We start from the raw sequence: 12,458 nt of genomic DNA on the forward strand, positions 1-12,458 counted from the left end.
AGGACCCCATAAGGAGACTTGCCGCGGCATTCTGCACCCGCTGGAGTTTCTGGGTCAGTCTCAAGGGCAGCCCCACATAGAGTGAGTTACAGTAATAAAGTCTGCAGGTGACCCTCGCGTGGATCACAGTGGCTAGGTCAGGGCGAGAGAGGTAAGGTATATATATGCGTTTCTAACACTGATTCTAAACTAAGGAGAAGCAAAACCAGGGAAATATTAGTGCATGATCAACAGTGTTTAATGGCTATCTTACAGATAGTATTATAGTCTTTAACTCCCTTTCAAAGGAGTCCATTTTATTGCAATCCTAATTTTATTGGGGCCTTTCAGGACCTCCCTTCGTTTCGAAGTTTACCATGACCTTCAGTGCCCGGGCACATTTGACATCATTTTCAAGTGCTGAAGACCATGGCAAAGCTACGGTTTCAGCGGCACAAAGTCAAAGAGCAAGTAAGAGAGTTTTCTGACACACTATACAAGTTTTCACCACTTGCTTGAAGAGCTAATTCTTATGGCACAGCAAAACAAAAACAACAAATATTAATTCAGATTCTTAAACAACAGCTGAAAATGCAATGTATTCACCTGCCATTTCATTTCAAGGGAGCCCTACTTGGCCCAACAACTCTTCTCTTCCATACACTTCTGTTGCTTTCACTAAGGCAACATTTGCAGGTATTTCCTTTATGGATGTTTGCCCAGGGTTCTCTTTCTATGTGACAAGAATTCCAGAAACATAAAGTGTTTCTAAGCAGACACTTTCATGGCAAATGAAAGATATAAAGACTGGCAAAAAAAAAAAGTTAATGATTCAGCGATTTAAGATGGTCTATAAATCACTAAGCAGGACCAAACCTTATTAGCTTTCTAGTTACTTGTATAAAATGAGGTTTTGGTTTTAATTCTACTCCAACCAGATCAGCATCTCTGCCAATTGTAGATTATTATTTTTATATAAAAAAAGTGTGCCAGAAGAAATGTGAAATTCAATTCCTTACTGAAGATAATCTACTGGTTCAAACTTGCTGTTTTCTTCTCTTTAAAAGAAAAGCACTACTATACTTGCAATTCAACCTTACAAGAAATCAAGAATTTTAATGGTGATTCACTCCAAAAAAAAAGTGAAGGAGAGTGAACAAGGAAGAATTTTAGCTTAGCACCATAAAAATCCCTTAATCTAGCAAAATAGAGTATCTCTCTCCACTACACAGTGTACCAAATGAACTTTGTTTTTAAATGTGAAAATCTAGTTCTCTCAGTCCTGATTTTGTTAACATGTTTCTAAACTTTGCCACTTCTTACTTCCAAAAATGTCTTCCTTAGCCTTTCCGCTTACCCTTTGTTTTCACAAGCATTGCTTCAATCCAACACCACAACCTTAAGAACTCAGTTTTACAGAGAAAACTGAGGTTCTCAATATGCTAAAAGAAGTACATTTTGTATGGTCTCTGCATACAAACAGCCACCACCAACTGATCAGGCACAATATACAGTATTCCCACAGCTGAACAAAAATGGAGGGGAAAAGGTGCATATAAGGTAGTCAGTGCACTATATATAAAATGGAAATTAAATGATATGCTGCTAAGCAACATTTTAGGAAGACTGTCATTTTTCAGAGCTTCTTGCATGCTTCATAACAGTATATTTACAACATAACTTCTGTTTTCAATTATAGTGCAAGCATGTCATCCACTCTACATGCAAAATTAAAACTACATCCTGTTATTTTATTGCAGAGAAGTATTTAACTTTCATTGAGATTTATATCAAGATCAGCTGACTATACCAGATGTCATAGTCTTCAAACTGTAGGAGACATCCAATTTGCTAGTTAAATTAGGATGCGGTCCAACTTACCCCTAAACCTGAACTGCTTATATATTATAAAGGGCTATTTTGCTTTAACTAATACTCATTCAGTTTAGCTCATTTTAGTATCAAGCAGATGTGACCTGCACACACAGAGACACGGTTAAAATGACAAGAGCCAATATATTTCATTGAAAAACAAACACGTGGGTGTAGAAAGGCAAGATAATTTTTTTTAAAAAAAGTATGAAAGCATCTGAACAGTATTATTGAAATGCCTGCATTCACATTCTTACTGCAGATGTATTGTTAACAGCCAGGAAAACCAAGTCCCATGGTACAACTGCCTTAGTACAGCAGTTCCAGTGTATACACATTACTTATGAAGAGCAAAACTCCAGACAAATAGCTTTCCAAATTTATGTCAGTGTGTTTATACACTTGCATACAATCTTCCATCCACAGAAAAAAAAGAAAATGGTGGGAAAGCTCTGTATGCACAAGAAGCATACATCTATACTGAGAATATAAATTGCATATTATACCTTTGAATACAAAAGGAAAAGTTCAAAACTTTTAACTGCCGACAAGGCCAAGCCCTTTAGGACAACAACTAAGCCAAGTTTCATTGGCCAATTCATAAAAATACATGTTCTAATCCTTAAAGAATCAAGAATTTCTAACTTTCTATCAAAGTAAAGGTTGACAACATTGTGACAATATATTCTACACTCAGAAACTAGCATGTTGATCAATGATTAAGGGGGTCTACTTTTTAGTAATACACACCAAAATCCCTTACCATGAGAGAATATAGGAAAACATGCGTAATTAAGTGCCACAAGGTCAGATTTCCAGGGTATGCCTTTCAAACAGGGTGAAATTTTATTTTAAATGGAAATTCTCTGTTCAGATGATATAGGCAATTAATGAAAATAGGATTGCAACACCACACATGCTTCTGCATATGTTAAATAGAAGTGGAATAGCAGATAATTAAAACCCAGTCAGCTTAGAATACCAAAACAAATGGAAAGGCAGCCTGAACTTAGCACTGGAGACAAAAAGAAGGGGGTAAAAAAGAAAAAGGGGGAGAATGAAGAGCAAGCCACTTCCACTGGAAGTTGAATAAATAGTGCCATATCATTACTATTCTTTTGTTTGTTATTATATTGTTATGTGATCACTGCAGATGGTGACAGCAGCCACAAAATTAAGAGACGCCTGCTTCTTGGGAGGAAAGCAATGACAAACCTAGACAGCATCTTAAAAAGTAGAGACATCACCTTGCCAACCAAGGTCCATATAGTAAAAGCAATGGTTTTTCCAGTAGTGATGTATGGAAGTAAGAGTTGGACCATAAAGAAGGCTGATCGCCGAAGAATTGATGCTTCTGAATTATGGTGCTGGAGGAGACTCTTGAGAGTCCCATGGACTGCAAGAAGATCAAACCTATCCATTCTTAAGGAAATCAGCCCTGAGTGCTCACTGGAAGGACAGATCGTGAAGCCGAGAAGCCACCCCATGAGAAGAGAAAACTCCCTGGAAAAGACCCTGATGTTGGGAAAGATGGAGGGCACAAGGAGAAGGGGACGACAGAGGACGAGATGGTTGGATAGTGTCTTCGAAGCTACCAGCATAAGTTTGACCAAACTGCGGGAGGCAGGGGAAGACAGAAGTGCCTGGCGTGCTCTGGTCCATGGGGTCACGAAGAGTCAGACACGACTAAACGACTAAACAACAACAACAACAAAATGTTGTTATGTGTTGTTGGTGTTTTTATATTGTCAACTACCCTGTGATCCTTGGATGAAGGGCAGCATGAAAATTAAATACATAAATACTATATACAATTCACCCAGTGTATCAGTCAGTTGATCAAAGACATTGCTTTTGCAGAACTTAACTCTCCTTGCCTTGCCACCTCAACCTGAGGAAGAATTATGCAGAACTGAGTGTAGTGAAAGAACAAAGATTCTCTCACTGGGGAAGAAATACACTAGAACGCAGTGGACCCATATTATATATCTAAATGTTGTGTAAGTGATGCAATTGTACTTTCAGTACATTCAAAGGGACTTGTTTTCAGGAGCACACTCTTTTGCACCACACTCTTATGTCTGTCTTCTCTTTAGGGAACTTCAAAGCTGAGCAAAAATCCTAAACTGGGATTTCAACACCTACACTCAGAATTTTAGCCACTTACAGGTTCTTCTCTGACAAAACTATCAAGTTATTTTGATGGAAATGTACGCTTTGAATACAGGTGGCCCTACTATACGTGGCTTGATCACCCCAATCTGAATCTTTAAAATATGCTTAAGGCTCAAATGCTCCTTCTTCTCCCATCTTTTGCAGTAACCAGAGTTAGTCAAGATGTCCAAGGCAGTTAAAATGCTAGCTGGAATAATAATAATGTGTTCAGTAAGCACTGTAAGTTCAAGAAGGAGGGGGCCTGTCTGATCACAACTGGGACGTTCCATTAAATTGGTCCCACAATACTGAATGCACAGTTCCTAGTAGATACAAACCATGGCGGAACACTAAGTGAATCCGCTGAAAACCTCAGTGATCAGGAAGTGCTTGAGGTTTCCTTGATCCACGTTGTTAAGGCTTGTACATTAATACAAGAACCTTGAACCTGGCCCAGTAGTGCATCGGTAGCAGTGCAAGTGTTTGAACACTGGAGTTATGTGCTAGAGATAGTCTGTCCCCATCAACCATCTAGCAGCAGTTTTGCCCCAGCTGGAGTTTCCAGACCAAGGAAAAGGGTAGCCTCACATAAAGTGCATTTCAAGGAATCACTGTGGCCCAACTATCCCTGTCCAAGAATGGTCATAGTTTGTGAACCAAGCATAGCTGCTAAAAGGCACTCCTAGCCACTGAGGCCACCTAAGTGTCTAGCAACAAACACAGATCCATGAGCAACCCCAAACTCCAAATCTGTTCTTTCAGAGGAAGTGCAACTCCATCCAGGAAATAGAAGGGAACACAAGCCAACAGTGCCTCAATCTTCTCAGGGTTCAAGTTCATCTTACTGGCCCTCATTCAGTCCACTGTTGCACTCAGACAATGGTCCAGTTCATTCACAGTGTCTCCCCATTCTGATGTTATAAAGAAATTGCAGCAGCATGTCATCAGCATACTGATGACACTTTGCTTCCAAACTCCTATAAGAAGGCACTGGGTGTGGTCATTAGACGTTAAACAGCACCGGGGACAAGATTGGGACCCTGTAGTACACCATAGCACAAGCATTATGGGGCCAAAACACTATCTTCCATTTATACTTTCTGGAAAAGACTTTGCAGGTAGGAGCAAAACAACTATAAAACAGTGCCCATAATATTCATCCCACAGTGCCAGTCCAGGAGGATACCATGGTTAATGGTGTCAAAAGTCACCAAGAAATTGAGAAGCAGTCACATTCTCCCTGTCACACTCTCTACTGATCATTTCCCAAGCTGCACCTGAACCCAGAATGAAACAGATCCAGACAAATTCACATCCAAACCAGAACTGGAAACTAAGGCTTCAAGTGTGTGTATTTCCAGATCTCAATGGCAAAACCAGGGGTTGGCCATGACATCTGAACTACACATGCTTACCAACCAGGTGGGACCAACTTCTAAGTAAGTATGTACAAGAGAGGACTGCAAATGAGACATGTACAGAGTTGTGTTCTGGGCTCAGTTCAGAAAGGACTATAGCCTCAAGCTTTCATTTCTGAATTGCTGTTTTGTACTGAATTGCTTTATTATATACCACCTTGGTGTTATTTTATTGAGCAGCAGTACATCAATATTTCAAATAAACAAAGACTTCGTTGTTGTATTCATTTGCAAAAATACTATGCTAACTGCATAGTTGAAGTTAAGCAACTATTAGTTCCTCGACCACAAATAGTGCAGCTACAGCAACTCTTAATTCCTCTTTCAGCATACCAAAGACTGCAGCTGTGTATACACTATAGTTTTAATGCAAATTCAAAGCACGTTCTCTCCCTCAGAGAATTCTGGGCACTATAGTTTACCACTTATAGAGTTCTACTTCCAAGAACTGCACCAGGTACAGGGGGTATGAACAAGAACATGAACACACAACATCTACACTCATGATGATTGTACTTCCTGTTTACACATATAAGACCAATTAGCATGAAGTGAGGTAACCAAGACCATCCCAAAATAAATTTTATATTAACTGAACTGAGATTTATTATTACAGAGGGCTATTTCTACATATATAATCTTTGAATTAAGAGTACATTAGGCTTATTTGTAGCACTCTATTTTAACCCGTGTTGAAGTGGGTTCTTGCCATTGTGCTGGAGAAAACTTTTTGCAGCACCTACAGCGCAAACCTAACCATGCTGACACATCAGTAACTCCCACTGAAATCACTGGGGCCTACTCCCAGGTAAGTGGGGTTAGGACTGCAACCCTAGTCTGTTCTGGGACACAGAAAAAATAACATGTTTACCATTGTATTAGATAAGTATGTATGAAGGGGGGTCCTCATTTTTGTATTTTCTAATGCACCTTTTGTTTCTATTGGTTTCTCACTTTATTTTGTTTAACTGAAATTGTTTCAATTTTAAAAAAATAAAGTTAAAAAAGGAAAAGGTGTTTGCAAAAAGCGTATCACAGAAGCCAAAATGGAAAAAGAGAGAAGAACAAGGGCAGCCCAGTGAAAGGGGAATTGCTGCCTCCTCCCCCCCCCCCCCACTTTTGTCAACACTGTGCCCTGGCTCTCACTGAACTTGGGAGCCAAGGTTCTCCTCAAAGTGTTGCCACGGCTTTCCCCTTGGGAGTCCCATTGTTCTAGACACATTTTGTGACAGGGAATTTCATTAGTGTGAGCAGTTTCTGAGCTCTGGGCTGCACCTAAGATTTCAGATTAAAACTGCCAAGTGGAAGGAAAGGAGGACCTTTTTCTGCCTCCCTACTTCCAGCTGCTCTCTGAAGACTGGAGAAGAGACACTCCTAAGAATATTAGAGGGGTGGGCAGGGAAAGGACTAGACCATGTGAAAAATGAACACAATATTTTAGCTGCAGTAACCTAAGTTTAAGGTGCCATTTAGCTCCTAGCTTTCATATCTCAGTTTCTAACACTTCTGATCACAACTAGTGTGCAGGAATGCCCTGGCTCTGACTGAACTTGGCAGGAGCCAGAGCGCTCCTCAAAGTATTGCCTCTCGCGCTGCGTCTCCACCCGGGTGGGGGAAGACAAGTGGCAATGTTGAGCGCTGGAACACCTCCCTCTGGATGGCAGAAGCGGTGGGGCAGGCGGAGTGCCGCCTCTTGCACTTCTGCCGCCTGAGGTAGCCGCTTCACCCCATGTCATGGGTGGGAGCACCTCTGGAGAATAAATAACAGGTATTAGGTTGGAAAGCAGTCCTACAGAAGAAGAGTCTATCTGTCTGTCTGTCTGAATGCATGGAGTGGGGAATACAACAAAGAACAGCACAGTAGGTGAAACATGAGGAAACCCTACAGAGGGTTAAAAAGAAAAAGACTCAGGGAGCCATAACACACCCACCCCACCAATATTATTATTACTACATTTCTGGCCCACCTTTCCTCTAGGGAGTTCAAGGCGGTGTCCGTGGCCCTTTCCCTCCCCATGTTCTCCTCACAACAACCCCGTGAGGAAGATTAGGCGAAGAGGCAGCGAATAAACACAAAGTTTCCCGGGTGAGTGGAGCTTTGACCCCTTGTCAGCCCAGCTCCTAAGCCCGTCACTCTTCGCTGGAGACTGACAAGAGCCGCGGAATCCCGGGCGCCCGCTAGACACGTTCTCTGCGTTACGAGCTTTGCGTAAGGCGCAGCCCACGTCGTCCGCTTCTGCGAAACAAGGCGCGGAGTCCCCCGTGGGAACCACCGGCGAAGTGAAGGGCGGCAGCTTTGGGGCAAACAGCAGAACTTGGGAGGAGGAGGAGGAGACTAGGGAGGAAGACTAGAGAGCTTGGGGAGCACGGAAACAGGGGAGGCTGTTCATAAACAAGGCGCCTCCTCAGAAGTAAGCCCGGCTGGGTTCCAAGGGGCGTCCCAGAGATGGAGGGTGGGTGTTGCGAAGGGGGGGCGCAGGCGGAAGCGCCCCGAGGGGAGACGCGGTCAGGGAAAGGGCTACGAGGAGGAATGGAAGCGGGAGGCGGCCAGGTCACAAAGGAAACTCTTCCAAGGGGAGACGGCGGGAGCGTGGAGGCGAGGCTTCCCCCGGCTGCCTCCCCCGCCCTAGCTAACCACCCCACTCCCTCCCCACCGAACGAAAAGCGAGCCGTCCCTACCTGCGTTAAGGAAAGATGAGCGGCCATGCTGCTTCCATCATGCACCGGCCGGACAGGGAAGAGAGGGCGGGAGGGGGAAGAGCAGCACCCAGGAAGGCCCGGCCCGAGCAGGCAGGCAGGCGCTCGCTGGCTCCGTCCCTCCACTCTCTGCCCAACTTCGGCAACTTCCTGAGCCACCCCCAGCCAGGCCCCGCCCTGCTGCGTAGCAAAGCCCGGCGCCCGGATCCCTTCCCGGCACGGCCCCCTCTGGAGCGGAGCCACCACCGATCAACCGCTCAATTCGGCCTCCACTCGGAGGAATACTATTACGCTCGCCTGGCCCGGATTCCCAGCCAGCCGGCCAGGAAGGGTTCGGCTCGACCTCAGTTAAGCTCGGCGGCTACGAAAATGCGGACTGGAGTTGTGCAGAGGGAGAACTTGGCAGAGCTTTCTAGTTGGGCGTACGCGCTGTGGTGGCTAACCTCGGTTGTGTGTGTATATAATACTCTATAAAGTAGATCTCGCCGTGTTCGGTGCTGTTTGCTCCCGAGTAAGCACGCCCTACGATGGCAGCCTTACAGGCCATTTCCTTGGTGAACGATCTGACAGCACAAATTGTAAGCCTTGCAAGCCACAAAGCATTATCCTTTCTCAAGGATAGATCCGCTTAAGCTCAAAAAGAATTGTTAGCGAATTGCGTTTCTTGTCTTCCTAAGAGAAGCTCTTTTATCAGTTAGACGGCCTGTATCTCAATCTTCTCTAGTATTCTGAATGCACATTATCCGGTTCTGTTTTCCTCCTGCCTCAGTATAGATAGCAGTTTGAGAACAAACACCTAAAACCCTATGCATATTTACTTAGAAATAAGTCCCATTGAATTTCGTGGAACCTACTTCTGACAGCGTGGGAGGGCTTTTTGCAGTTTCCCTTGTTCCTATTTTATTCAAAAGTGCAGATGCTGCCTGAATGGCTTCTTTGGACTTAAGTTGGATACAAAATACAAATAGGATCAACAAAATTCTAAATCTATACAACAAGGATGGGGAACCTGTGGTTACTGGACTACAACTCCCATAATCAAGGACTGCCTCTCCCCATATGAACTGACCCAGACCCTGTGCTCATCATCTGAAGTCCTACTCCGCGTGCCCCCTCCATGAGATGTCGAGAGGGTGGCAACCTGATAACAGGCCTTTTCTGAGGTGGCTCCCCATTGTGGAATGCTTTCGCCAGGGAGACTCACCCGGTGCCATCACTACATATCTTTCAGCACCAGGCAAAACCATTTTTTCAATCAGGCCTTTGGCTGTTAACAGTCCATGACCTTTTAAAGCCGATGGGTTGTTTTTAATGATTTCCCCCTCCCACACACACCGGTTTAATTAATGTAGGGGGTTTTGCTTTGTCATTTTGTTTTCATAAAGATGCCTTGAATTGCCTGCAACAAGAGAAGTAGTTTAATAAATTTAATAAATACTAATAATCATCCCTGACCCCTGGCTTGTACTGACAGTGGCCGCTGGGTGTCTGACAATATCTGGTGGGAGAAAAGTTGTCCATCTGTGTTGTCTATCTTAAGAGGACTAATAAGCAATTTAGAATATAATAATAATAATAATAATAATAATAATAATAATAATAATAATAATAGAATTAAAATAGAAAGGCAGCTGACTGTTAGTTTATTAAGAGACAGTGCCAGTGCAGGCCAGGCAATTGCAGTTCAAATTAATACAGCACCCAGCAGGCAGAGAAGAGCCTTCAGCAATGTGTAATAGTCCACAAAAGTGTCCCTATTTTTATCTGTGAAATGCTGGAGAGACTGTGATACTTCTGTACGTAGGCCAGGAACATATCTGCAGATTCCTCCATTCCTCTGAAACAAATAGAAGTCGCCCAGTAGCAGAGGTTAACACATTCAGCCCCAAGGTTGCCATTTAAAGTCACTACAAAACTTACAAACTTGAATAAATATCATATGACCTTCAAGCAATGTATAACTGCCAGAGGTTTAGCCAATGCTCACACACTACTCTGTAATGTACTCTGACAGAAATAGAGCATGAAATGATACCGCTTCAGAATCAGCAACAGCCTGCACACTAGCGCCGTACTGTTTATTTTATCTTCAACAAGCACAAGGATCTTTGGTACATTCTGCTGAAAACAGCCTTTTCTCACTAAACACACCATAAATCATAGAAGTGGCATTCTTCTTTATTTTACAAAGTTGCCCATGTAACACACTGAACTTTAAAACAACTGTCACGGGGGGGGGGGTGCCAGTGAGGGGGCCGGGAACTGATAGTGAAAAGGGAAAAAATCCCCAGTTAGTTGCATGGACTCTAGGTTCAAATTAGGCAACACGTGCACACATAGGCAGAGAGATATCTCCAACATGCATACAAAGTCAACACACTGTTGCAGCAATGTACAAGAAAGTATTGGTTGCAAACAAGCTGTCCTCTGGAGGGCCAAGGTACATGCAACACAGGGGATCTCTGACTAGATCTTCCTATGGTTTTATTTTTGTCCGCAGCCTGGGCAAGGAGAGAAAATACACAAATGAAAACAGAACATTGTGAGGAATGGCAGATGTGCCCACAACATCCCAAGAAACTCTGCCACAGCCTACCAATTGGGGACAGTGCTGGCAACACGATCCATGTGGAAACAGATGCAGCCAGTCTCCCACATGTTGATCCAGGAGCACATTGCCATGTTTCAAACAGAAAAAATAAAGCCAAAAGGTCATGGAGCCCTGTTGCACACTTCGCTAAAACAAGCTCACATGCTCAGGAGGTTGCTGCCATTGATCTCTCATGGCTGTAAGCACCAAAATAAAATATAAACCTTATCTTAAACCGTGCTAGCTTTAAACTATAGCTAGAATATACTAAAAATTGTAACTGGTGGTTGAATCACCATGACCATTGTATGGTGTAGGGTCAGGACCAGGTAGCGCTTTTTAGCAGGATTAATTTCTGACGTCTTGTTTGATTTAAATATCATTATATCCAATTGTGAAAAGCCTCACAGAACCTTGACCCCCTAAGCCATCAGGATACTACAAGGTCTCGCTGAGATGTGTTTGCTTTCCAGTCAAAGAAGCCATTTTGTGTTAATTACCTGCCCTGGAGTTTCTTGGAATGAGTTTTAATTTTTAAGTGTGCTTTTGGGTATTAAAGGGCTAGCACCCTCTGGGCAAGATCTTTATAAGCTTAGATTGTTCAATTACATTTACTGTATGTACAACTTCCTTCTGTAATGTTTGGTTCTATTGCTTTATAAATAAAAAAGTTTAAAAATACAGTATTACTTCACTAATGCACAATGATGTTCAGACAAATAATATGAATATACCAGAATTTTAATGCTGAAAATTTAAGTGTCTTCAGTGATTCATTTGTGTCCTGATAGGTTGCATGTCCAATTGAATGAGAATGCCTGTGATGGCCATGCTAATTATTTGACTCATGGCAAGAACAAAGGTCTCCTTGGGTGTATGTTAATGAGCTTACTTCTCAGGAAACATAGAAATCAAACTACACATAATGGTCATGCTGCCCGAGACAGGCAGATGTGTGCTGCAAAATGCCATGTATTGTTCTTTTGACAAGTCTGCTAATTCTTTTGCTGTTTTCCCTAGATAGCTTGGTACTGGAGTCCAACGTTGAAGGAAACCAGCTTGTGTATCTCTGAATGAGCCCCAGCTCTGGAGCTAAACATGAGCCTAGATGATCTGTGTGTTCAGCTGTGTGTGGAAACATGATAGCTGTCTTAACACAAGAAACTATTACCTTTCCATTTTACTTACTAGAAGAAAGAATTGTTGTGGCTGTGCATGTAATGTCCTTGCTGTCCATTCTGCCCTTTTAGGAGTGTCTTCCCGAACAGTGTCCCTTGCAATTCTGTGTACTACCTGCATAACAGTATAGTGTTGAATGTGATGGCTATGCCCAGGGGTGGCACGTCCTCCCATTTTGTCACCTGAGACGGAACGGGAATGTAATAGACAGTAGTAAAGCTCAGGCCTCAACTTTCCTGACCACCTTTGTTGCTTGTTTCTTTACTTCTGTTTGTCAGAGTGAACTTCACCAGATGAGGCCCCATCTAGAGCTGTATCATACAATTTTAAATAGTGGTGGCTTCCTCCAAATAATCCTGTGAAGGGTAGTTAAGGTGCTGAGAGTTATCAAGAGACACCCTATTCCTCTTACAATTTCCAGAGTAGTTTAACATTCAATCCTTCTTCCCAGGGAACTCTGGGCTTTTTCTTTCTTTCTTTGTGTGTCTTCAAAGACATGCTGGGACATGCATTTCTTTTTGGCTAGCAATGGATGCTGTGAGCCTGGCAACTTGTTGATACAAATGCAT

At 43.0% G+C, this 12,458-nt stretch overlaps 1 protein-coding gene and 1 long non-coding RNA gene across 8 annotated transcripts in view; one reads left to right on the top strand and one right to left on the bottom strand.

The window, feature by feature from the left end:
* Positions 1-8,599, bottom strand: part of EPS15 (epidermal growth factor receptor pathway substrate 15) — a 54,965-nt gene extending 46,366 nt beyond the window's left edge. For 4 of the 7 annotated variants that reach the window (XM_083509540.1, XM_083509536.1, XM_083509538.1 and 1 more), the window contains exon 1: positions 8,103-8,599. In XM_083509540.1, coding sequence (XP_083365666.1) covers positions 8,103-8,129 — 27 coding nt within the window. In that variant the 5' untranslated portion in view covers positions 8,130-8,599. The remainder of the gene's footprint in view (positions 1-8,102) is intronic. The other 3 variants (XM_083509537.1, XM_083509539.1, XM_083509535.1) reach the window with 2 other exon arrangements.
* A 5-nt stretch (positions 8,600-8,604) lies between these two features.
* LOC310709727 lies at positions 8,605-12,129 on the top strand. The gene is made up of 2 exons (XR_014527641.1): positions 8,605-8,698; positions 11,731-12,129. It is a non-coding gene; the product is annotated as an uncharacterized lncRNA (long non-coding RNA).
* The last annotated feature ends 329 nt before the right edge of the window (positions 12,130-12,458 follow it).

This window comes from Podarcis liolepis, assembly GCF_965112155.1.
Source record: "Podarcis liolepis genome assembly, chromosome: 6".
Taxonomy (NCBI): Eukaryota; Metazoa; Chordata; class Lepidosauria; order Squamata; family Lacertidae; genus Podarcis; species Podarcis liolepis.